The sequence below is a fragment of the Nyctereutes procyonoides genome, unplaced genomic scaffold (genome assembly GCF_905146905.1).
Source record: "Nyctereutes procyonoides isolate TBG_1078 unplaced genomic scaffold, NYPRO_anot_genome, whole genome shotgun sequence".
NCBI classification, from domain to species: Eukaryota; Metazoa; Chordata; class Mammalia; order Carnivora; family Canidae; genus Nyctereutes; species Nyctereutes procyonoides.
The window spans coordinates 7,890,048-7,914,710 of NW_026575028.1; the positions used below are offsets into that span (position 1 = coordinate 7,890,048).

General features: G+C 54.2%; 3 protein-coding genes across 6 annotated transcripts; 2 read left to right on the top strand and 1 right to left on the bottom strand.

The window, feature by feature from the left end:
* The first annotated feature begins 44 nt into the window (after positions 1 to 44).
* On the top strand, positions 45 to 6,630 carry GNB3 (G protein subunit beta 3). The gene is made up of 10 exons (XM_055315552.1): positions 45 to 1,170; positions 1,415 to 1,501; positions 1,766 to 1,804; positions 2,988 to 3,094; positions 3,176 to 3,239; positions 3,360 to 3,522; positions 3,632 to 3,698; positions 3,801 to 4,002; positions 4,728 to 4,944; positions 6,017 to 6,630. The coding sequence occupies exons 2-10, from the start codon at positions 1,445 to 1,447 to the stop codon at positions 6,121 to 6,123; spliced, it is 1,023 nt and encodes a 340-aa protein (XP_055171527.1). The 5' UTR covers positions 45 to 1,170; positions 1,415 to 1,444; the 3' UTR covers positions 6,124 to 6,630.
* A 936-nt stretch (positions 6,631 to 7,566) lies between these two features.
* On the bottom strand, positions 7,567 to 9,685 carry CDCA3 (cell division cycle associated 3). 2 transcript variants are annotated; one of them, XM_055315553.1, is made up of 6 exons: positions 9,613 to 9,685; positions 9,221 to 9,515; positions 8,842 to 8,971; positions 8,268 to 8,561; positions 8,040 to 8,143; positions 7,567 to 7,912 (listed from the first exon to the last, which is right to left on the bottom strand). In XM_055315553.1, the coding sequence occupies exons 2-6, from the start codon at positions 9,338 to 9,340 to the stop codon at positions 7,754 to 7,756; spliced, it is 807 nt and encodes a 268-aa protein (XP_055171528.1). In that variant the 5' UTR covers positions 9,341 to 9,515; positions 9,613 to 9,685; the 3' UTR covers positions 7,567 to 7,753. The 2 variants fall into 2 exon arrangements, with proteins under 2 accessions (XP_055171528.1, XP_055171529.1); XM_055315554.1 differs by having other exon boundaries at positions 9,221 to 9,396; positions 9,613 to 9,684.
* Positions 9,686 to 10,492: 807 nt separating this feature from the next.
* Positions 10,493 to 24,034, top strand: USP5 (ubiquitin specific peptidase 5). 3 transcript variants are annotated; one of them, XM_055315587.1, is made up of 20 exons: positions 10,493 to 10,670; positions 13,423 to 13,548; positions 13,830 to 13,896; positions 14,073 to 14,206; positions 14,366 to 14,511; positions 14,738 to 14,922; positions 15,362 to 15,456; positions 16,865 to 17,058; positions 17,799 to 17,870; positions 18,158 to 18,245; positions 18,370 to 18,495; positions 18,950 to 19,103; positions 19,418 to 19,592; positions 20,231 to 20,319; positions 20,922 to 21,113; positions 21,626 to 21,769; positions 21,846 to 21,991; positions 22,212 to 22,365; positions 22,644 to 22,728; positions 23,361 to 24,034. In XM_055315587.1, exons 1-20 carry the CDS (start codon positions 10,560 to 10,562, stop codon positions 23,452 to 23,454), a joined length of 2,577 nt encoding a protein of 858 aa, XP_055171562.1. In that variant the 5' UTR covers positions 10,493 to 10,559; the 3' UTR covers positions 23,455 to 24,034. The 3 variants fall into 3 exon arrangements, with proteins under 3 accessions (XP_055171562.1, XP_055171563.1, XP_055171564.1); XM_055315588.1 differs by having other exon boundaries at positions 20,922 to 21,044; XM_055315589.1 differs by lacking the exon at positions 10,493 to 10,670 and adding an exon at positions 10,849 to 10,940.
* Positions 24,035 to 24,663: the final 629 nt, after the last annotated feature.

Below are 24,663 nucleotides of genomic sequence, written 5' to 3' on the forward strand. Positions count from 1 at the left end.
GAGTGGCTGTGACAGGCCTGGGAGGAGACAGGTGTCTTTGGGCCTCCCAGAGGCGGGGCCACTCAAAACCCGTGATTTGTCAGGGAAATCTGGGCCACCTGCTCCCCACATGCAAATGGACCCAAACCCCTGACAGCTGCTCCTTGGGCCTCTAACTCTAAGCCCTGTCTTCCCTCTCTGAGCTTGGCCAAGACATATAGCAGCAGCCTGATCCCTCTGGTTCCAGCCTTCACAACCCCAGCAGGACTCCGTGAGTCATGGGGGCAAGGAATGGGCCAGACCCCAGATGGAAGCCAGGCTGAGGCTGCACCCCACTTCCCACACTCTGTCTACTCAGAGCAGGAGCAGGCCTGTCCATCCCTATCTCTGGATCCCCTGTACCTTTCCCCACCCCCAGGATCAGACCCAGAGGCAGCTGGTTGGGGTTTGCTGAGAATAAGGATTATCCAGATCAGTCCCTTCTAATCTCAGCTCCTGCCTGCACCCTGCCTATATTTGCCAGAACCCCTTTTGCCCACAACCCTGAGCTTAGAGACAAAATCTTGGGGATTGATAATGGGCCACCTCTCTCCCTCATATTCTGGCTCCTGGACCAGTTGCTAGGCAGGTCCTGACTGCCACGATCATCAGCACTGGTGGGAGACAGGGCCTGGGGTGGGGGTGGGGGTGGCATTGGAGCTGTGGTTGCTTCTGCTTCTCTGTACTCCTCCCAAACCCCAACCTTTAATCCTCACAGCTTTGCTCTAATCCCATGGGGCCTGATGCTCTTATCTCTGCCTACAGGGAGACTGCTCAGGGAAGCGCCCCTTCGACCCCTCTTCCCCCCAGGCCTTGTGGGGGGGCTGCTCCTATCACCCCACACTCTTGCTCCCACTTACCGCCCCCCTGGTCCCCTGGGCTGGGCCCAAGGCTCTCTGGAAGCCACACACCTCCCTTCCTGCCCTCTCTCCACACTGTTGCCAGCTGATTTCATTTGCCTGACGTTGTCCTCATTGGCCCTACCTTCTCTGTCAGTGCTCCCCCCAACCCCCCCAGAGTTGGGGCCAGGCCAGGCCAGCTCCTCTGGCAGCAGAGCTGGGGCAGGTGACGGGTTGGCGTCGCAGCTGAGGGAGTGAAGAGGTGCCTGGGAACTGGAGCTGGAAACCCAGGAGAGGTGCAGTCAGAGTCCAAGTAAGAGGGAGCTGGCATGGCACTGCTGGTCGGGCCCGGGGTCTGAGGGGAGGGCTTGGGCAAGGCCGGGCTTGGCTGCACACCAGACTCCAAACGTGGAGGGGCTAGTGGGGAGCCGGTGTAAGCCACCCAGCCATTTCTTTATTTCTTGGAGTGGGCTCCAGCCCTTGAGTCTGGTGTGGGTGTGAGATACAGAAACTTGACCTGGTGGGGACCCCTTACACCTACCCCATGTTCCTGACAGGAGCCGGAGCTACACCTCAACCTATCAGCCATGGGGGAGATGGAGCAGCTACGGCAGGAAGCAGAGCAGCTCAAGAAGCAGATTGCAGTAACTCCAGAACCCTCCCACCAGGGGACCCCAGAAAACGTGGAACTGGGACACGAGGGAGTGTAGACTTGGGGGGGGGTCGGGGGCTGGATTCATTCTTGAGTGACACCTTAGCGACCCCTGACCTGGCAGTGACAGAGTTTCTGAACTTGGATCTCATCTTGGAGATGCCCCCCAAACCCTAGAGCCCCAAGCCCACCTACCTCAGGGGCCCATTCTCCTCGCTTTGCCCTTCTGCCCCCCCTGATGTCTGCTTTCCCCCAGGATGCCAGGAAAGCCTGTGCTGACATTACTCTGGCAGAGGTGAGACCTCCTATCCCCCTAAGGTAGGGCCAGAGGGGAGCGGAGGGGAGGGGAGCCTGGTGCCCAAGCTCTAGTACAGCATGTTCTGGGAATGAGGAACGACATTAATTAATTCATTCAACAAACATTTAGTGAGCTCTGCTCTGGGGCAGGCACCTTATTGGAAGCTAAGTATACAGATGCTGTCTCTGACCTCAACCATAAAACAAGAACGATTACACCCCCTCACAGGGTGGCAAGGATGAAGAGAGGGACAGCACTTTGTAAGCCATAAAGCCCTTCCGGAGCAGTTGCTAGTTTTCTAATAGCATACTTCATCAATTCTAAGGTCATGTCTTTTCACATTTTGACATCTCTGAGATCAAGATGCATCCAAAAATAGATGATGCCTTACGATTATAATTGGCAACATTTTTTTTTCTTTCTCAGTGATATCTGAAAGCGTGGTGCTTCATAGAGTTGGTGGCATCTTATGTTGGATTTAAATATGTTAATAGTAGGAGTGAACATTGAACACTTGCCGTGAACCAAATGTTGGGCTAAATTGCCTCAGGGCATAATTTAATTTTCACAACAGCCACATAAGTTGATGCTATCAACCTCATTTTAGAGATGAGGAAACAGGCTTGGAGAGGGTAAGCAACTTGCCTAAAAGAACAAAGCAAGTGAATGACAAGTCAAGGCCATTGACGTGAGCCCCAGCCAAAATCTAGAGGCTGGACAGAGTTTAAGGGACATAGGACCACAAATTTCAGGAGGTGCAGTTCAGGGTCACGGGGCTCCCCAATAGTACTGCAGTGTTGTGAGGGACCCTAGTGGCCTAGGATGCAAATGTGTGCATCTATCTCTTCCTAAGCCAATGTTTCGTCAGTTCACACTGGCGGCTTGAAATTGGTCAAGGTGGGAATATTTCCGTGATGGAAATCACTCTCCCGCACCCACCTCCTCCCCTACCCCACACCAGAGAGATGCTTGTTAAACACTTAGCAACATGCCACTGGCCATGCATAATCTCTCCCACATTGGTTTATGCCACTCCAGGGCAGGGGCTTAGTTCTCTAATGCTGGGGGTCTGATCCAGAGCCTGGCACAGAACAGAAACTTGTCCAAATCAGTGGCTGTGACACTGACATCTAGGCATGTACCCTACTCAGCCTGATTTCTAGTGCCTTCTTTTCTGCAGCTGGTGTCAGGCCTAGAGGTTGTAGGAAGAGTCCAGATGCGGACAAGGCGGACGTTAAGGGGACACCTAGCCAAGATCTATGCCATGCACTGGGCCACCGATTCCAAGTGAGGCTTGAGGGGTACCTGGTGGGGGAGGCAGGAGGCAAGAAAGAGAGGCTTGAGTGATGTGGGGTGCCTTCTCCCCAGGCTGCTGGTAAGTGCCTCGCAAGATGGGAAGCTGATCGTGTGGGACACCTATACCACCAATAAGGTACCTGTCTCCCCACCCCTCCACCCGCCTGTCCTTCCTTGGGGACATTGTGCTTATCCTCCTCTGCCCTCCCCATCTGGGAACTCAGCTCAGGTTCAGCTTATGCCTACCCTCCTGCAGGTGCATGCTATCCCACTGCGCTCCTCTTGGGTCATGACCTGTGCCTATGCACCATCAGGGAACTTTGTGGCATGCGGGGGGCTGGACAACATGTGCTCCATCTACAGCCTCAAATCCCGTGAGGGTAATGTCAAGGTCAGCCGGGAGCTGTCTGCTCACACAGGTGAGTGATGGACCCTCTCTTCCTGTCCGTTTGGAGAGGCCCAGGGAAAGGCGCAGCACTCTGGTGTGGTGCTGCAGCCAGGGCACTGTCCTTACCCCAACCCCCCCAGGATATCTCTCCTGCTGCCGCTTCCTGGATGACAACAACATTGTGACCAGCTCTGGGGACACCACTTGGTAAGGACTGAATACTATGGGGGTCCCATAGGGGCCAGGGCTTGAGGCGTGGCTCTGTCCTGGCCTTTCCATCACAGTGACAGCATTCTCTCCTCCTGGCAGTGCTCTGTGGGATATCGAGACCGGGCAGCAAAAGACGGTGTTTGTGGGACACACAGGGGATTGCATGAGTCTGGCTGTGTCTCCTGACTTCAAACTCTTCATTTCGGGGGCCTGTGACGCCAGCGCCAAGCTCTGGGATGTGCGGGAGGGGACCTGCCGGCAGACTTTCACTGGCCATGAGTCTGACATCAATGCTATCTGTGTGAGCCCCCCCACTGCACCCCAACTCCCCAGACCTCCTCATCAGGCCCAACTCCCCGCCCCCATCCAGCTCCCTCCCCCTTTTCTTTTTAACTTTCCTGTTTGGGATAATTTCACCTTAGAGAAAAGTTGAGAAAGTAACCAAAAGAGCTCCCATCTACCCTTCATCCATATTCACTGCTAGCATTTTACCACACCTGCTGTATCATTCTCTGTAGATGGAGGGATGGATCAAAAGGACACATACACCTAGATGTGGATATAGATATCTTTTGTTATTATTATTTTTTCTTCCCTGGAGAGTAAGTTGTAGATGTTAGGCCCCTATGTCATCATGATGAGACTCAGGTCATGCATTTGCACTTGGCCCTGAGATATACACTCTGATCCAGCCTGGAGCCTAGAGTCTGGGAGAGCCTCTGCCCTTCTAGCCATGTGACCCTGGGCAAGCTGCCCACTCTCCCGGAGCCTCGTGCTCTCATGGGCAATGTGGAAATAATGCCTGCCTGCTGCGCTGTAGTGAGGGGCAAGTGAAGGGTGTAGGGGAGCCACTGGCATGCAGCTGGCGTGGCATAAATGTCAGAGGTGAAGAGTGCTAGGGAAGGGAAAGGCAGAGAGGCTGAGGGAAAGAGCTTGCTCTGGCGCCACCCAGGCAGGAGCCAGAGAGAGGAAGCGAGCAGAGCTATCCAGGGCGGAGTCCTGACTCCCTTTGCCACCTATACCCAGTTTTTCCCCAACGGAGAGGCCATCTGCACAGGCTCGGACGACGCCTCCTGCCGCCTGTTTGACCTGCGGGCTGACCAGGAGCTGACTGCCTACTCCCACGAGAGCATCATCTGTGGCATCACATCTGTGGCCTTCTCCCTCAGCGGCCGCCTGCTCTTTGCAGGCTACGACGACTTCAATTGCAACATCTGGGACTCCATGAAGGGCGAGCGTGTGGGTAAGGGCCAGCCCCCCTGCTGCCACCTCAGCTGCAAGCTCCCTTTCTGGGGGACTCTCTACCATTTCCTAATTACTGGATGACTCTGAGCTCTACCCCTACAATCCAGTACCTCTTGGTCCCCAACCTAGGACCATCTTCTTTAGAGGGTCTTCTCTACCGCCCAGGGCCCTAAAGCTCTAGCTGCTTCCTGCCAAAGGAGCTCCTGTGACACCAGAGACCTATAGACTAGAAATGTCCAGTCATGTCTGGATCTCCAGGGCCTCTATAGTTTCAGGGGCATCTCAGGCAACTGCAATAAGCAGAATCAAGATCTTGTCTGGAGCGATCTGGGGGCCCTGACCCTGACCTAGGAGATTGCTTCTCTGGGACCACTCTGGTCTGAAGCTGAATCACATAGTGTGGCTTCTCTTGGGAGAGGCCAGGTGCTGAGCAAAAATAACACTGGCCTGAGAGTCAGGAGCCAAATCTGAATTCTGTTGCTTAGGAGCTGAGGGCCCTCAGGCAAGTCACTCCTCTCTGGGCCTCGCAGTCTCTTCATTTGGAAACTCAGGCATGAGACTAAAGAGCTACCTCCCCACTTTCCAGTGCTCACCAAGATGCCCCTTCTTTTCTTTTCTTTCTTTTTTTTTACTTTTTAAAAGACTTTATTATTTATTTGAGAGAAAGAAAGAGCATAAGCAGGGGGAGCGGCAGAGGGGGAGGGAGAAGCAGACTACCTGCTGAGTAGGGAGCCTGGTGTGGGACTCGATTCCAGAACCCTGAGACATGACCTGAGCCCCAAGGCAGATGCTTAACCAACTAAACCACCCAGGCACCTCACCCCTTGCTTTTCCCATAGCACAAGTCAATGCCAACTTTTCCTATCCCTCCGCACTACCCCCCCAACCCCCCACCGACTTCCTTACAGATTGGCCATAAAAGAAACCCTGCCCCTTAGGATAATCCTTTTTCGGTCCCTGCCAAGGCTGAAAGTCCAAGGCCATCTAATGGTAGATTCCTGCATCTGCACATGTGCTCTCTGCCAAAGCAGCACAGGGCAAACAGGCTGACTCCTCTCCCTCTTCCTCAGGCATCCTCTCTGGCCATGACAACAGGGTCAGCTGCCTAGGGGTCACAGCTGATGGGATGGCTGTGGCCACTGGCTCCTGGGACAGCTTCCTCAAAGTCTGGAACTAAGGAGGCTGGACGAGGGGAGGTAAAAGGCCATGAAGACACTCAGCTACCCCCTCCCCTCCCCTGCCCAATTTTTCTTCTGAGGTTTCTTTATTGTTTTTTTCTATACCCCAGCTGCCATTCCCACCCAGCTTTGTCCTTTGAGGGCAGTGGGGAAAATGGGGAGTATGCCTTTGGGAGACAGCATCAGGGACACAGGGCAAAGAAATGCTCCATCTCCTCCCATGGCCTCCCCTCTCCATGGTCCTGCAGCTTCTCCCTTAATGAGCAAGGACAACTGATCCCTCCTCAGCCCTTGGCAGGCCTAGCAGGCTTCCAGTCTGAGGCCCCACGCCCTAGAATTCCTCCCTGGAGCCACTAACTTTGTCCAGACCTGGGTGGCAGAGGTGTCAGCTTTGTGACTATGGCTCTGGCATCACTAGGATCCTGGCCCCCTTCCTCATGATTTTTCTTCTCTCCCTTTATTTCCCTCCTAAAGGACCTAAAGGACAATAAAGTGTAGCGCCCTACTATGTCTGTGATGTTTGGCTTCTGCCCCACTTCGGTTCCAAGAAGACATAGGACCAACCTAAGTAATAAAGTATTACAGGCGCAGTTGATAAAGGCTGCGTACCAAACAGCCTGTGAGCAGAAAGTTTGGGTGGAGGCAGAAGCCCAAGCCTCATGGAGGCCTGAGATGGGTCAGGAGGAGATATTCACCAGGGGGCCAGGGGAGCGTATGCCCAACAGTTCACTACAACCGGCCGATGCTGTGTATGTGTGTGTTTAAGAAGGTTAGGTTGAGAAGGAATCAGATTACAGGAGACCTTGAATACCAGCGGAGACTTTATCCTAAGGGCAGCAAGGGAACCACTGAAGAGTTCTGAGCAGAGTAGTCACACGGTCAGTTGTGCTTCTCAGAACCTAGCTGCAGTGTAGGTTGATGAAATTGTGGAAAGGGAGGCTGGAGGGAAACAAGGTAGGAGGGCAAAAAATCAAGAGCAGTAGGACAGGGAAGCAAGGAAAGGGTTGGGAAAGAGATGAAAGACATAGAAACAACAGGATTTAGTGCCAAGTGCTAGGGTATGGGGTATTAGGAGGGAGGCATTCAAGATAATGGTCAAGGTTTAGGTTTGAGCAACTGGGTGGATAAGGCCAGTATTCCCAGGGATAGAGAATAGGGAATGAGGAATAACCTTGGTGGCGGGGGAGCACAAATTCAACCTTAGACAAACTGACTCTATTGTGCCTATGGGGCAGTTGGATAAAGGTCAGGGCTAGTTGGAAAGACCTGGAAGTTACCAGAATATAAGTAGGCGATAGCAACAGGAAAAGGCCAAGGACAGAGCTCTGGGGCACACCAGGACTTAAGCGAAGTGTGTGAAAGCGACTTGGACGTCAGGGAACCCAAGTTTCCCTGGCTGCTTTTCTATATACAGAAAGGTTTAGGTGTAACACTTAAAAACATCATTTAAAACCACTTTCTTTAATATACAAGAAACACGTGAGACACAAAGATAGCCCAAGAAAGTGCTCAGTCCCCAAGCTGTGAGTTCAGCGGGGGTCGAGCCTTTCCCGTCTTCCAGGGAAAGATGGGGTTGAAGGGATGCTACGTCACTAGGCCCCTGGTGAGCCCAGCACTGGGGCCACGCACCTAGTTCTCCACCAAGTTTGGAAAGTGCTGATTCTCCTTGTCTTGGTCCTGGTCCTGTTCCCACACTCGGCCTCCAGTTTTCAGAAGTCGACCAGATCCCAGAGAGGCCCCTTCCTTTAGTTCCCTAGGATTTTCACTCAGGGGAGAAGGCCACTTACCCTGCCAAAAGCAGTGTGTGAGTTGGAGCGGGGAGGGACGTTGTTCAGGAGATGGAAGATTGGGTAAAAGGCCTCCCTCCCTCTACCCTGGATTTCTTAGTAATAGTTTGCACACTCTCTCCCTTTACCTGCCGTGGTGGTAGAGTTCCAGGGGAGTTGTCATCTTGTAGAATGGTGAGGGGAGATCTCCCTAGTGCCTTGCCATTTGTTTTCCGTCTATTGTGCTTAGAACCTAGGGTGGGTCAGGAGTTAAAGCCAAAAGCCAAAATTAGGGGCTTACAGTTTATTCCTCCTCTACTCATGCATGGACATTATCCTGATTTCTCTTCCCTCTACCTTGCCCTTAGATCCTGTACCTGAAGATCGGGGAGTCTCAGGGTCTCTCAAGGGCTTGTCCGAGCCCTGGCTGGCCATGGGGGTTTCTGAGGGCTGTCCTGCTTCCTCCTTGGGAAAAACCTGCTTGGAGGGGAGCTCAGTCTGGCTCCAGGGTGGCATCTGGTCCTCAAGGGAAAATTGAGTGCCCAGAGGCAAGTCCAATTCAGAAGATGAAGTTGCCTCTAGGGGCAGAACAGGCTCTGGGGGAAGAATCGACTTGGGGGCTTCGGTCTCAAATACTTCACTCAGCTGTTTCACCAGTGGGCTTGGGGGCTCTAGAGGGGAGAAGTAAAGTGAAATAGTGACCCTATGATACAAATAACTCAAAAAGGAGGAAAAGATACAGGAACTATAGGATTCATGCTCTGGTGGGTGAGGGATTGGGATGAGAGAAATCAAGGTAAGAGGGAGAAATGTTGAGAGAAGAGCAAGATTGGTTCAAAGCAAGAGGAAGGAGGCTCCTTTAAGGAGGAGCTCTGAGAAGAGGGCTTCATTGGCCCAACCCAAGGATGCTAGGTGACAGCCCTACCACAATTCCTTGGACCCACCACTTACCTCCGCTGCTGGTCTTCATAGGTGTCCGTGCAATACCAAGGGTAGGAGAGCGGGGATCTGAGTCTTGGGCCTGATTAGGATCCTCCTGCTGCTCGCCTGCTGGTAGGTTTACCTGTGGAGAGCTCTCCACCTAGCAGAACCAAAAGCTAAAACAAGTCTGGACCCTGATTCTTTCTCCTTCCCAGGACTCTAGGCCCAGGATGATATTCCAGAGAGGCACTGCCAAGGCCATTAGGCATTCAGCCTACCCCATCCGGATTAAGAGAGTAGAAAATAAGGCCCCAGGTTAGAAGGAGGAGGGCTCAAGGGATTTCTCAGAATCAGGGTCAGCAGAGGCCCAAGAATCCCGACTCTGCCTTCCCAACCCGGCCCAGAGTACCTGGATGGGAGTGCGCAGGATGCCGGCGCTAGGTGAACGGGGGTCCGCCACTCGGGCCAGAAGCTTGTTGTGCGGCGGGGGCCGCGCCGGAGTGACTGGGGCGCTCTTGGCTGAGCCCATCTCAACCAGGAGGAATAAGGTGGGGCAGGGCCCGGCCCGGGGCGAGGAGGGGATGCCTGTGACAAATGACTCAGATCTCAGCCATTTCCGCGACCACGTCCGACCTGTGACTCCAGACCACTCGGTCTTCCCGGTTCCCCGCCCAGGAGCCTCCGGGCCGCTGAGCCAGAGGCCTCTGTGGAGATAGATGATGGCTGGTGCAGATGCCAAGCCGGCTCTTTCCGGCCTGCCGGGCCCTCTTAAAGACTCCTCAATTTATCCAAATCACTCACCGGGCCCCGATTCCTCTTTTGGGAGCACAAGAACTGGAGCCTCAACTCCCGACGCCGAGTTTCAAACCTCCCGCCACGCCCCCTGCCTTGATTCCATTGGTGGAGCCGCCGCAGGCTCCTATAGGCCCGTGTGTGAGACCCGCCTCCGGCGCAGGGAGTCATTGGGCCAGGACGACGTCTATCATGAGGCCGTGGGGGGGGGCCAATGAGCGGCAGCTCGGCTTGCCGGGGCGGACGCCTGCCGGAGCTGGGGACTTTTGTTCCGCAGCGAGTCGCGAGTTGTCCGTCCTGAGACTTTGAGGAGTGCTAGTCTTCGCTTCAGTTTCAAAACCAAATGATTTTATTTAAAAAAAATTCTGAATTTTTAAGCTCTTTTGTACAGGTTCAGCTGGAGAGGTAGTTGAGGGTTTTTCTGAGGTGAGAGAGGCGGTAACCCTTATTGGTTGACAGCATTATCAATCGCTCTTCACCAGCCCTCTCAGACTCCGCCTCATTGGGCAGCCCCTTTTCAAATATCAAGAAATACAACTGCCCTTCTATTTTCCGATTGGGCAGGGCCCAGGAAAGTTTCTGGGATTGATTGGTTTAAACAACCGTCTGTTTCTGCTCTTTGATAGAAGACACGCGAAGGGGGCCGTCGGGGTCCCAGAGTCCGAGCATCCAAAACTCCGGGACGCACCTCGCTGTTCTACATGCGCTCTGCCCTGGGAGAGCGGGATTGGTTCTTTCGACCATCGGTTGCGTTAGAGGCGCTTTTCATTGGCGTTAGTCAGGAGTAGGGCAGAGGGCGGAGCACTAGTAGGCAGGCGGCGTCCAACTGCCATTCTCGCGCGTCTTCCCTTTAGCGCATGCGCCTAACGAGTAGTGCTCATTGGACGGCAAGCCTAGGGGGTGGGGGACTGGGAACGGTGGGAGCCGCTGTGTGTGGAGGAGCTGCTGCCGGTGTCATGGCGGAGCTGAGTGAGGAGGCGCTGCTGTCAGTATTACCGACGATCCGGGTTCCTAAAGCGGGAGACCGGGTCCACAAAGACGAGTGCGCCTTCTCCTTCGACACACCGGTAAGCCCATTCCCCACGCCCGCAGCGAGCACGACTTCTTCCATCGCCCTGGTCATTCTGCCGGGGCCTGCAAGGCTTGAGCTACCGCCTCCCTGCGATGCACCATGGGACTTGTAGTCTCCCACGCTCCTCCCTGCCGTTGCTTTTAGTTAGCTGGAGCTGTCGTGGGACTACCACCCCCGGAAGCCACCGCGCCCGCCTCACCCGTTCCCGGTCTCGTGGAGCACTGTGGGGATCGTAGTCGCTCTCTCCCCTCATTGCCGTTCCAAGGTAGAGGTGCATCCCGATCGTCGGACTACATCCCCCAAGTGGACCCCCGCGAAAGCCTGGGAGTTGGCCTTGCCTGCCGCGCACGGCTCCCCGGGTTTTGTAGTCTGGTGTGGGAGGGATGGGGCGACCCCGCACTGTTCGGGGCCTGGGTGAGGGCTGGAGGGTGGGGACTGCAGTTGCTACGCGCCTAGTAGTCTGGAAGTGACCGTGAAGAAGGCCGGGTCTGAGACGGGCCTAGTTAGAGAGACTCCACCCATGGTTAATGTGGACAGGGGGCGGGGAGGTGGGTCATTGCTGGTAGGGAGGAGAGGAAAGAAGGGAGGAGAGCTCTAGTGGTTTCTCCTTTGAGGTGAATTGGGGCCCCACCCCCGTCTCTTTTCCCCCCCCGCCCGTCACAGAGAGCAGAGGGGGCCCTTTTCAAAGTATTCCCAGAGAGAAGGTGTTTTTCGTGGAGGATACTAAGACCCCATTCCCAACCTGCTCCCACTCCTGACTAGTTAGACAAAGCCTCCACCCACACCATGCTTCACGTTTTGCAGGCTCCACCCGGAACCTCCCTTCCTGCAGTTCTGCCGTCCCCTGTCACCACCAAGCAGAGACTAGCCTTTGGCCTGGCCAGAGCCTGAACTGAGAGGGCAGCAGCCTGGTTGGGACCCGCCCCCCTCACCACCCCTCCCGACCCATGGCGGCTGGGCCCTGCCCAGGGTGTTCAGCCAGACCAGCTCATGGCTGGGAAAACTGCAAGTCAGAGTGGAAAGGCTTCATTAATGCATCGCCAGTGCTGAGGATAGCAACATGATCTAAGACCCAGTTCGGTATCATCACTGTGATTTGTGGTTTGCTTGGTTTGCTAGGCTTTGATCTGAGCCTCAGACAATGTGCTGCTTCTCTGGAGTCTAGCTTTGGCAGAGCTAAAAGAGGACGGCTCAGAGCAGTGCTCGAGGGTTCCCAAGCCTTGGGAAAACCAGCATTTTTTATTTCCAACGCAGGAGTTCGGTTACCGTCGAGCTCTGACATGCCACCCAGTTCATCAAGTGCAAGGCTTGGTGAAGGACTGTCTTTCTCAGGAGAGAAAGGTTTTTCTTAATTACCAACAGATGGTCGAAGTCAGTGGCTCCCTCTTCACACTCCTGCCTGTCTCTCCTTAGTAACTGCTTCAAATATCCAAGTGGTGTTTTTGTAAGCTTATTATACTTTCCTTCTCTCATCCCAAGTCAGGAGATCTCCAGTGTGGCTTAGTTGCTTTCCTAACCGACTTCAGGCATGTTTGATTATCTTCAAATTGGGTTTTCGTGGTAGAAGAGAGCTTATTAGATCTCCCTGATGAAAAATGCTCCACTTGCTCATGAACATTGTAATCCATACTGTTCTAGGGAGTGGTACAGAGCAGTGTATGGGACCAGGAACTGCCTTAGACGATGCCCTATTTTTCGTATCACAGCAGAGAATTTTTCAAGGCCAGTGAGGCATTTATTCAAGGAAGAAGATGCTTGTCGTTACTTGAATCCGAGGGAAGACTCTTGTTTTCTCCAGTTACCTCCTCCACCTTATCCATCACTGTTCACAAAGGCACTAGCAGATTTGCTGCATTTTAGAGCAGCCCATCCTCCCTCCTTAGCTGTGATTTAGGTTGGGCCCTTGTCTTTCCCTGTCTTCTTCCTGGGTTTTATGTGTATTAACTGTCTCAGAAGGTGTTGCTAGATTCTTCTACAGGGGGAATGGCTCTGAGGTTGGCAGTTGATGGACTAGAGTGGGGATTTAGTTATTGGTCAAAAGGAAGGCAGCAGGGTCGAACTGGGCCCAAGTATAGCAGTGAGCCCCAGATAAGGCACTGTTACCTTGAAGCCAGGCTTTAGCAGGAAAGGAGAGTTCTCTCTCAGTGTGGACCAAGGTCTGACACCCTTGTAGGGTGTGGTAAAAGAAAAGTCTGGGCTTGCTGGCAAGCTCAGGAGTTGGGTGTATTGTTCAGGTACTCGAATCTCTGCTCCTCCAGTCTGGAAAGTTTTCTGGTCCTGGAGATTAGGCAAGGTTTGTCATTGTGTCCCTGGTTTAGGTTCCGTGTCTGACATGCAGGTCTTTCCTCTCCCAGGAAAGGACCCCTTTTCCTTCTGAATGTAAGCACTAGCACTGGAGGTCCATGGTATTTGATTTCCATTTACCTCAAGGATGGAGGTAAAGGGAGTTCTCTACAATTGATTGGAAAGCTCCAAAGCCCAAAGAAGAGACCGGAAGGAAGAGGAATGTGATTGACAGGTGTTGCTCAGCTCCTGGGGTCCTTCTTGGTTGTTATCAAAGCCAGTGGAGAATGGGAAGAATCTTCACCCCGTACCAGGGCCTGAAAGGCTAAATGACTTGCTGGGAGCCACATGGTGCTCGAGAACCATTGTTTTGGAAACAGGCAGTGTGTGGCCCTGGGTCTTGGTTTCCCCACCTAGCCAGGCTTCATCCTCCCTGTGCTCTGTCCCCACCTCTTGCGCTGCAGGAGTCTGAGGGTGGCCTCTACATCTGCATGAACACATTCCTGGGCTTTGGGAAACAGTATGTGGAGAGACATTTCAACAAGACGGGCCAGCGAGTCTACCTGCACCTCCGGAGGACCCGGCGCCCGGTAGGGACAGGGTGGGGGCAAGGCCTGGGGACATTTGGGCACGTGCTACTGGGCCTCCATTTGGAATCTGTCTCATCCATTCTGACCTCCCGTTGGCCTCAGTTTCCCACCTATTTCTGTTTGTATCATTAGAACTCAGCACACGTGTTGTGTGTTTTTGTTTTGTCTTGTTTTTAAGCTCCGTTCCCTCCCAAGATTAATCGACTCTGCCCTGTCCATCCTCCCCACTTGTCCCTTCCCTGGTACTCATTGCTGATCCTGTCCTTCCTGCCTCATTGTAGAAAGAGGAGGACACCACTACAGGCACTGGAGACCCCCCGCGTAAGAAGCCCACCCGGCTGGCTATTGGTGAGCACTGTTAGAGTCCTCCTCCTCTTGAGCTGGTCTCTTTTGCTCTCAGAGGTGCTGGCAACCCCCAAAAGAATGGGCCTGATCAGTGGAGGGGACAAAATGAGATGCTGTATCAGAGGAGGGACATTTACTTGTGGTGATTGTCCCACCCTCTCTCTTCCCTGTTTCACCAGGTATGGAAGGCGGGTTTGACCTCAGTGAGGAGAAGTTTGAATATGATGAGGATGTGAAGATTGTCATTTTGCCGGATTACCTGGAGATTGCCCGGGATGGGTTGGGGGGCCTGCCTGACCTCGTCAGAGATCGGGTGCGAATACCTTCCCACCCTCCCAGGAGCTCTAGGGCAGGCAGAGGCCCAAGCAGTGATGTCTTGGGCAAGCCACTGAGAAAGCTGGAGATGGAGGGGCTGGAGGGGCGTGGGAGGGGGGCGGGCTGGGGACCGTCTCTGATCCTCTGCTTCCCCCAGGTGACCAGTGCGGTGGAGGCCCTACTGTCGGCTGACTCGGCCTCCCGCAAGCAGGAGGTACAGGCGTGGGATGGGGAAGTACGGCAGGTGTCTAAGCATGCCTTCAACCTCAAGCAGCTGGACAACCCTGCTCGAATCCCTCCCTGGTGAGGCCTGGCCCCTCCACCTTGGAGCACAATCCCCAGAGCAGGGGCAGAGAGGCCCCCCTCCTGGGGGAATCTGGTGGGAGAGAGGGCCAGAGGGAGACTGGGGGAGATGAGCTCAGCAAAGGGACCTCCAGAGGAGAGGAGGAGAGAGCTCTTTGACTGGCAGGGGGCCAATCCCAGATACCCTTGACCCCTATTTCAGCTAACTTTCTTCTTCCTGGCTTAGTGGCTGGAAGTGTTCCAAGTGTGACATGAGAGAGAACTTGTGGCTCAACCTGACAGATGGCTCCATTCTTTGTGGCCGACGCTACTTCGATGGCAGTGGTGGCAACAACCATGCCGTAGAGCACTACAGGGAGACAGGCTACCCATTAGCTGTCAAGCTGGGCACCATCACACCCGACGGAGCTGGTACTCCCTCCCTCCTCTGGCTCCCTCCGCGCTGAAGTGTGCTTAACTGTTACTCATTGTGTATGACACGAGTAACACATCAGTACGTTCTCTTGATTAACAATGAACATATTGCAGATAACACTAAATCTTCAGTTAGGCCCCCCAAATCCCAGTCCCTTTCTTAGAGATCACCAGCATTATGTGTTTAGTGAGTATCCTTCCAAACCCATCTGACCCTAGCACCTTATCCTACATGGTAGAGTCCCAGGAAACTCCAGCCCTCATGCTCAGTCATCCCTTCCCTGACAGCCAGTCTCAGAAAGGCTTGTGAGGGTTACCTTTCTGGGATCCTCTTTCTGTCCCATCAACGCCCCCTTGGGGCAGGGAATGAGATTGGTCGGTGGCCAGGCCAGTCCAGAGCCACCTCTTCTGACCCTGCTTCTGCCTCCCGCCCTAGATGTGTATTCATATGATGAGGATGACATGGTCCTGGACCCCAACCTGGCTGAGCACCTGTCCCACTTTGGCATCGACATGCTAAAGATGCAGAAGGTGAGGTCCCCCTTCAGCTTCCGATTCTCCTCATCCCTGCCTGCCAGGGCCCTTCCTGGCCGGAGGCTGAAGTAGCCCATCCACAACAGCTGCCACAGTTATCCTAGTCCCCAGGGCATCTGTGCTTCCTTTAAAAAACTTTCTAGAATAATTTATTCATCCATTGAATGCTACTGGAGTACCTACTATGTGCCAGTCACTGTATGAATAAGAGAAATTTACATTCTAGATGGAAAGGCAGACATTCATTGTCTGCTCAGGCAAATGAGTGAATAACCACAAACCGGTGGGCGCTGTGAAAGATGTAGAGGGGCACCTGGGCGGCTTAGTCAGTTAGCAGTTAAGGGTCTCTCTCTCTCTCTTTTTTTTTTTTTTTTAATTTAATTTTTATTTATTTATGATAGTCACACAGAATGAGAGAGAGAGAGGCAGAGACATAGGCAGAGGGAGAAGCAGGCTCCATGCACCGGGAGCCCGATGTGGGATTTGATCCCGGGTCTCCAGGATCGCGCCCTGGGCCAAAGGCAGGCGCCAAACCGCTGCGCCACCCAGGGATCCCTCTCTTTTTTTTTTTAAAGAATTATTTATTTATTTATTCATGAGAAACACGGAGTGGGGGGGCAGAGACACAGGCAGAGGGAGAAGCAGGCTCCATGCAAGGAGCCTGATGTGGGACTCGATCCCGGGTCTCCAGGATCACACCCTGGGCTGCAGGCGGTGCTAAACCGCTGTGCCACCGGGGCTGCCCAAGGGTCTGACTCTTGATCTCAGTTCAGGTCTTGATCTTAGGGTTGTGTGTTCCATCCATCCCCATGTTGGGCTCCATGCTAGGTGTGGAGCCTACTCAAGAAAAGAAAAAGTGGGACACCTAGGCGGCTCAGTGTATGAGCATCTGCCTTTCACTCAGGGCATGATCCTGAGGTTCTGGGATCGAGTCCCACATTGGGCTCCCCACAGGGAGCGTGCTTTTCCCTCTGCCTATGTCTCTGCTCTCTCTGTCTCTCTCATGAATAAATAAATAAAATCTTTTAAAAAAGAGAGGGGGAGAGAGATAGAGGAGTAGTGTACAGCAGGAAGACTGGCTCATCGCGGGGATCAAGGAAGTGAAGCTTGAGGGGTAAGATGGGGTGACTTCAGAATGGGAAAAAATACGTCGAGTGGAAGGATTCACCTTCATTTCTTTCTTTCACCCAAGTGCAGGTCTGATGACTAACAGGTCTCAGGGACAGTCACTCATGGCCTTCCAGAGCTGGGACCAAGCTTAGCCAGTGTGTCTCCCACGTTAGAATCCATAATTGAATAGATTCGTAGCTTCAGCTGGGTGCTGTCCTGGACCCTCTGAGGGATCAGTGTGAAAAAATATGGGGCTGAGCTTCTCACCCTGTCTGAAATGCACCTTCCCTTGCAGACGGATAAGACGATGACGGAGTTGGAGATAGATATGAACCAGCGCATTGGCGAATGGGAGCTGATCCAGGAATCGGGTGTGCCTCTGAAGCCCCTGTTTGGGCCTGGCTACACGGGCATCCGGAACCTGGGTAACAGCTGCTACCTCAACTCTGTGGTCCAGGTGCTCTTCAGCATCCCTGACTTCCAGAGGAAGTGAGTGGCACCCCCTCCCCATGCCTGGCCCTTAGGCCCTGTACCCCTGACCTTGCAGCTCTCCTAGATGCCAGCCTTTAGGCACACTCCTCCTTTAGCTACCGTCAGTACTTCCATGTTCTAGCTCGGTCTTCATTCTTGTCACCCTGTGGCTGGTATGCTTCCAGCACCATGGTCACCTAGCCATGCAAGCCCCACCAAGGGCAGAACCCCGAATCCCAGCGTGCTCCCTGGCCTCCTGATTGACTCAGGGGAGGAGGTACTCTTTGCTTTTGACCAATGACAGCAGATGGGGACCAAACAAGGATATGTAGCACTTGGGGGGTGGGGGGAGAGCCTGGGACACTAGGAGAGACAAAAAGACACATTCTGAACAGAAGTAAGTCTGCCTTCTAACTGAGAAGGACTTAATACATGTGTGGAAACTTCACAGCATGTTGGCCCATTACATCCCGTGGAATGCGAACCATACTTCCCCTTCTCCCAGGCTGCCTTCTCCCCTCCCTGGGCTCTCTCCTGGGGAGGAGGCCAGGAAATAGTGCAGCAGAATACATTGCATGCTGGCATGGTTGACAAGGGGAGGAAAGGCAGGCTGCTTAGAAGATGGGACTCTGCGATTCAACCACGTAACTCCCCACTGAGGGGGGAGCCTGTTTCCTGAGCAAGTGGATTATACTCCCTTCCCTCTCCCTTGGAATCCAGGCCAGAGCACCTCTGATTATGCTTCCCTTGGCTCTTAGGTACGTGGATAAACTGGAGAAGATCTTCCAGAATGCCCCAACGGACCCTACCCAGGACTTCAGCACCCAGGTGTATGTAGCCAGGTCCTGTGTTCAAAGGCTCTTGAGAGCCTTGCGGCCCATGTGTCTTCTTTCCTCTCCCATGACCACCTGTGGTGGGCAGCATTTTTTTCTGTCTGCCTCTGGCCCTGCTGTCTGTCTTGAGTTGGGTTCCAGGGGGGAATCTAAGGTTTTTCACATCTCAGAGGGTTGCCTAAAGGCTGTAAGCAGGGGCTGAGTTCGGGGGGGAAAGGCACAGAGAGATTTCAGGCGATCATTAGTTGGTTGAAGCTAAATGGTTCTCTTCGATGTTAATGCAGGGCCAAACTGGGCCATGGCCTTCTCTCGGGAGAGTATTCCAAGCCGGCGCCAGAATCAGGCGATGGGGAGCAGGTGCCAGAACAAAAGGTGAGTCTGGGACTCTTCCTTTCAGTCTGGAATTATGGGGAAACTGAGGTCTGGGAGATGTCTAAACATGGCCCCTTGGTGGCCCCTTGAGCCCCGACTGAATCACTGTGCTTGCTCTGCCTAGGAAGTTCAAGATGGCATTGCCCCTCGGATGTTCAAGGCCCTCATTGGCAAGGGTCACCCTGAGTTCTCCACCAACCGGCAGCAGGATGCCCAAGAGTTCTTTCTTCACCTTATCAACATGGTGGAGGTAAGAGCCGGGAAGATGGTAAGGAAGGGCACTCCACGCTCGCTCCATCTGCCCGAAGTCTCTCTCCCTTCTCTCTCCTGACCATTCTTTCCAGTCGGCCCCAACCAGCCCCACCCCTGGAGCCAAGGGGTCTGCACGCCCTGGGCCTTCCCTGTGAGAACAGTAAAGCTAAGCAATGATCCTTACACTTGATGGGCTTGCAGCTGAAAAGGATACACCCAAAGAAAATGATATGAGGATGCGTATCACCTATAGAGAAAAATACAGTCATGTTCCATTACAGTGTCCTAGTATATCATGGTGCCAGAACTGGGGAGGGGGCGTTAATTAGGGAAAGATCTAGTGGTAGACCCCCTCCCACTCTTCTCTCTCTCTGACCCCCCCAGCGACTCTTTCAGGCCCCCATCCCCTTCCCTGGCTGTACAGACCTCCCCACCCTGCTTCTTTCCCATAGAGGAATTGCCGGAGCTCTGAAAATCCTAATGAGGTGTTCCGCTTCTTGGTGGAGGAAAAGATCAAGTGCCTGGCCACAGAGAAGGTGAAGTACACCCAGCGAGTGGACTACATCATGCAGTTGCCTGTGCCCATGGATGCGGCCCTCAACAAAGGCAAGTTGCTCTCAGCGAGGCCTGGGTGCCATGGGCCTCCAAGCTCTAGGAAGAGTGCCTGGGTGCCCTGTAGGAGCAGAACCCACTGTGTACCCTGCTCCCCCACCCAGAGGTCTGAAGCTGGGCCATCTCGGGGAGGCAGGATGACCTTTACGCTGAGGATGAGAGACGAGGTCACATATGGGTGTGTGTCATGCAGGTTTGAGGGAGGGTGGAGGAGTTAAAGCAGTCAGGGACATAGAGCCTGTCTGGTGAGGCTGAGGAGGGAAAGAGATGTAGCCCCTGAAGGATTCACCCACCACTTCTGTCACCAGAGGAGCTTCTGGAGTATGAGGAAAAGAAGCGGCAAGCTGAGGAGGAGAAGCTGCCACTGCCAGAACTGGTCCGGGCTCAGGTGCCCTTCAGCTCCTGCCTGGAGGCCTATGGGGCCCCAGAGCAGGTAGACGACTTCTGGAGCACAGCTCTGCAGGCCAAATCAGTAGCTGTCAAGTAAGTCTTGGTGGTCTGCACCAAAGGTTTCAGGCCGATGTCAGGACAGTCCCACAGATACACTACCTCTTTCTTGTTCTCTCATCCCTTTGTGGTTGGATTCCCAGGGCTGCGTCAGCTGGGGTTGAAATCTGGCCCCCAGGGAAGCAAGAGGCCCCCTGCCCCGAGCAGGAGTAGATGTGAATGGTTGCCACATCACCTTGTCCTGCCCCACCCCCCACTCCCTCTTTTGTTGCGGTACAGGGTCACGGTAGTCAGCTTCCATCCACTCATCCCCTCAACGTTGGCAGAGCAAAGGCACAGAGTATCAGTTTTGAACAGAATATGGATTTCTAGCAAATGACCTTAGTTTCGGCCTAATTCTGTTATTGGCATAAGCTTAAGATCTGAAAGAATGCTTCAGTCTCAAGGGATTTCAGCCATCACCACCCCCCCACCCCGCCCCCCCTTGAACAGGCCTCTGGCTTCTGCTGCTCCTTGTCTGCAGATGCTCTGATGCCTGCCCAGGGCAAAATAAGAATATGGACTATTTTCTGGGCTATCAGGACTTCCACCAGCAAGAGGCTGAACCCCAGGGTGGCGGGTCCAGGAGAGAACTTTGGGATTCTCTGGGTACCAGGACATTCTCTCTTCCCTAGGACGACACGATTTGCCTCTTTCCCTGACTACCTGGTCATCCAGATCAAGAAGTTCACCTTCGGCTTAGACTGGGTGCCCAAGAAACTGGGTATGGTGGCTGGGACAAGTGAGGGAGGTTATGTAGAAAATGCTAGAAAAAGAAGGGGCCTCACTGTGTGTAAACTAGCATTTCTTCCACCTTTCCCCGGAAGGAGGAAAACATTACCCTAAATGTTTCCAAATGAGTCAAGTTTGAAAAGCACTGGCTAAAAATATTGAAACACTTGATTTTACAGTGATGATTTACAACCAAAAACGATTTTCAGGGTTTTATTTTTATACTTGTTAAGAGGTTCTCATTTAGATAACCTTGAAACCGTTCTCATGAGGCTTACAGCCCCTGGCGACTTTTGAGAACTACTGATTGTACTTCACGTCATAGATAAGTCGAGACCCACAGAGGTACGAGATCATTCTATGGGACAAGTCGGAGGCCCCCGTCCTTGTCTATAGCGCATGTGAGGTTGATTTAGGACTAGAGTCTCCGGATTCCCAGGCCCACTGCTGTATTACATGAGGACCCCTGCGATTGGTACTGGCTCAAAGCAGCACCGAAGTGTGGGGCAGGGCTTTGAGAAACCCCAAGTTCTTTCTTGGGGAGGGCCCCAGGGAGCTGCTGAGGTGACCCTTTTCCTGCCATTCTGATTACAGATGTGTCCATCGAGATGCCAGAGGAGCTAGACATCTCCCAGTTGAGGGGTACAGGGCTACAGCCTGGGGAGGAGGAGCTGCCTGACATTGCCCCACCCCTGGTCACTCCGGATGAGCCCAAAGGTAGCCTTGGTTTCTATGGCAACGAAGACGAAGACTCCTTCTGCTCCCCTCACTTCTCCTCTCCGACATGTTAGTGACTCTTCTTCCTGCCTGTCTCTCTCCTTTGCTGATGGGGGTCTTCTCCGCTTGCCTCCCCTTGGCCTTGTCCTTCATGTTTCTCCTGTCTTCCCTTTGAAATTTCCCCTGCCCTCTTTTGATGGACATGAGGACTGGCTAGAGCACTCCCAGCCACATTCTCTGTGTGGTTGGCAGGTGCGCTGGCCAGTTGCCTCTTTACCCTTGTCACCTCACTGCTTGGGGATAGGGAGAGGCAGCATACTCCAGAAATGGGGCCCATTCTGGGAGAATGGGCATGGAAGGGGTCCCTGGGGAGATCTTCAGCGTCAGTTCTGTGTCTTTAGTACTGCTGGCCCCACATTGTCTTGTGCTGTCATTTTAGTTCTAGAGTAAGGGGCCAGGCTGTGGGAGAAAAATGCATGGCATGGGTGGTTGGGAGAGGGCTGGGTAGAGCGGGGAGGCAGGAGGAGCTGATGGTGGCCTCAGGAGTTAGGTCACCGTGCCCTCACTTCTCCCCCCCGCAGCACCCATGTTGGATGAATCAGTCATCATCCAGCTGGTGGAGATGGGCTTCCCGATGGATGCCTGCCGTAAAGCTGTCTACTACACGGGCAACAGTGGGGCTGAGGCCGCCATGAACTGGGTCATGTCACACATGGACGATCCAGGTAGGCAGGGGTGGGTAGCAGGGTGGCACAGGGCCACCGTCCTCCCACACATGCTTCAACCCCTTCACCTCTGCAGATTTTGCAAACCCCCTCATCCTGCCTGGCTCCAGTGGGCCTGGCTCCACCAGTGCGGCAGCTGACCCCCCACCAGAAGACTGCGTGAGCACCATCGTTTCCATGGGCTTCTCCCGGGACCAGGCCCTAAAAGCACTTCGGGCCACGGTATGGGCTGCCCCCGGCTGAGGACCGGGGGCCTGTGGGGAAAAAAAGGGGGTGGGGATGAGGTTCTGTCCTTTGTGAGCAAGACGAAGGACAGCCAGTATGAGGTGGCCAAGGCCAAGGCTCCATGTTTCTGTGGCTGTCCTGAAGTAGCTGAGGCCTTCGCTAGTGGTTTTCTTGCTTGGAACGTGTTGGAAAGAGTAACACTTCCCTCCTCTCCAAGAACAATAGTTTAGAAAGGGCCGTGGATTGGATCTTCAGTCACATCGATGACCTGGATGCAGAAGCCGCCATGGACATCTCGGAGGGCCGCTCGGCTGCCGACTCCATCTCCGAGTCTGTGCCGGTGGGACCTAAAGTCCGGGATGGCCCTGGAAGTGAGTGTCCCTGGGAAACAGGACAGGCCAGTGCAATCTAGCCAGTCTGCTACCAGCTCATCATTGCGGGGCCACTCTGCTTCCCTCAGGTGGCAGCAGGGTCAGAAGCTTCTTTCCACTGACATGGCTTCTGAAGGTGGGGTCCAGGAGGCCAAGACAGACTTATGACTGAGTCCCTGCCCCCCCCCCCCCCCCGTCCCTGTGATTGGCGTCCTGAGTTTGGGCTGTTAGATGCATCTTTTGGACTGGTGCTCAGGGGTCCTTCTCATTGTCTCTAGAGTATCAGCTCTTTGCCTTCATCAGTCACATGGGCACCTCTACCATGTGTGGTCACTATGTCTGCCACATCAAGAAGGAAGGCAGGTGAGGGGCTGGCAGGGTATGTTCTGAACTGGGGAGTGTGGTGGGAATGAATGAACAGGTGGGGGCATCCTGGAAGTCCTTCGAGTATTTGTGGGAGAAGGGAAAGGCCTGCTGGTTAGGGATGGGGGGATGGCACAGATACACCAGAAATTGATAGAATGCCTGATAGCAGGGCTCAGCAGACTACAGCTCAAGGCTACATCTGGCCACCTGCTTTTATAAATAAAACTTTTAATGAGCATAACCACACTTACTCACATATGTATCATCCGTAGCTGCTTTCCTACTGCAACAGGAAAGTTGAGTAATTGTGTCAGGGACCGGATGGCCGATGCAACCTAAACTACTTACTGTCTGGCCTTTTCCAGAAAATGTTTGCGGACCTGGGCCTGACAGGAATGGGTGGGGGTGGCCACAGAGATACTGAAGGATTTAGAGACTTGGGTGGAGAATGAGATTGGGATGCTCCCCTCAGGCAGGTAGCAGCTCGACTGCAGGTGTTGGGGCCCAGGCTGAGGGTGTTGGGAATGTTTGCCCCAGAATCACCAGGATCAACTCTGGGGCTGTATCAGAGACTTAAGTTGATGCAAAGTGGATGCCCAGTCTGTTCATCCTTCTCCCCCCTCCCCCAGATGGGTGATCTACAATGACCAGAAAGTGTGTGCCTCTGAGAAGCCACCCAAGGACCTGGGCTACATCTACTTCTACCAGAGAGTGGCCAGCTAAAGGCCTGCCCTGAGCCCTTACCACGGAGGACAGGGGACAGACTATCTGGCATGAGGGACAGGGGCTGATGGGTGGACGATGGACTTCAGCCCCCCCCCCCACCTGCTCTGTACCCTGTTTCTTTTTGTCCTCAGCAGCAGGGAAGAAGCTAGAGGCCATAGGAGAATGGCCAAGCAAAGCGGGGGACACTTGAGAGACTTTGCGGATAGAGCAGGAGGGGGATGGGAGGGGCCGGCCACCTGTCTGTGAGGAGACTTCCTTGTCCCCCCACCCCACCCCTCGAACCCACAGTGCTCTGCTTCTCTGTGTAACCCTGCTGGCCCCTGGTTTGGAGGGGGGCTCGTTTGTGTGTGTGCGTGCGCGTGGGTACAGCTTCATGCAGCCTCTTCCACAGGAGGGGGCATCTGTGCCTCCCCTCCCTCTTAGTGTTTGCTCCCTGTGTGGCCAGGCAGGGAGGACTGCGAAGGAAATGGGAGTCCCCCTTGCCCTCCGGCCTGTCTTTTCCCCACCCAGTCTCTTCCCTGCCCCTTCTCTGGAAAAATGCCAAAATACACGATGTGAATAAAAGTATAATGGCTAAGTCGTGTCCTTTTTGATACTTTGGGGGAGACTTACCTTGCCTGGGGCTGGCAAGATAGCCCTTTGGGCCCCTTGTCGCTTTGCCCCCCTCCTCTGGCTGTTCTCTACTTTTCAGTAGTTCTAGAGCTCTTGGGAAGCGGAGTGTGAGATGAGGTGGGGTGAACACGGGGGCAGTAGAGGAACGCTGAGGGGTAGGGGCTGTCCAATCAGAGCCAGTGGAGGGGGGTGACACCGAGCAAACGTGGGGGGTGAAGAGCTCTACCTGCCTTCCAGCGGCCACACTGGACAGGTCCCAAGTGGCTACTTCCCAGATGTCTCGGGTCCCCTAGGCCCTGCAGTCTCCAGTGGGGCGGGCCAGCTGGAGCAGAGGGGGGACCCCCGGAGTTGGGGAGGGAGGGGGTCTGAACTGCCTCTCTCTCAGCTGCAGTTTCGGGCCAGTGTGGACCGTCCCTCCCGCTCTGAACCCTGCCACTGGCCCAGTAACTGGGACGACACTCCGCACCCCCGCCCCATAGGTGAGAGGTGCCTGCTCAGCGATCAGGGATGCAGCTATTCCGGCGGGGGGAAGGGAGGTTGGAGACCTGCCCCGCGGAGCGCCCTCAGCCCGCGCCCGCGGCGTAATCTCAGGCC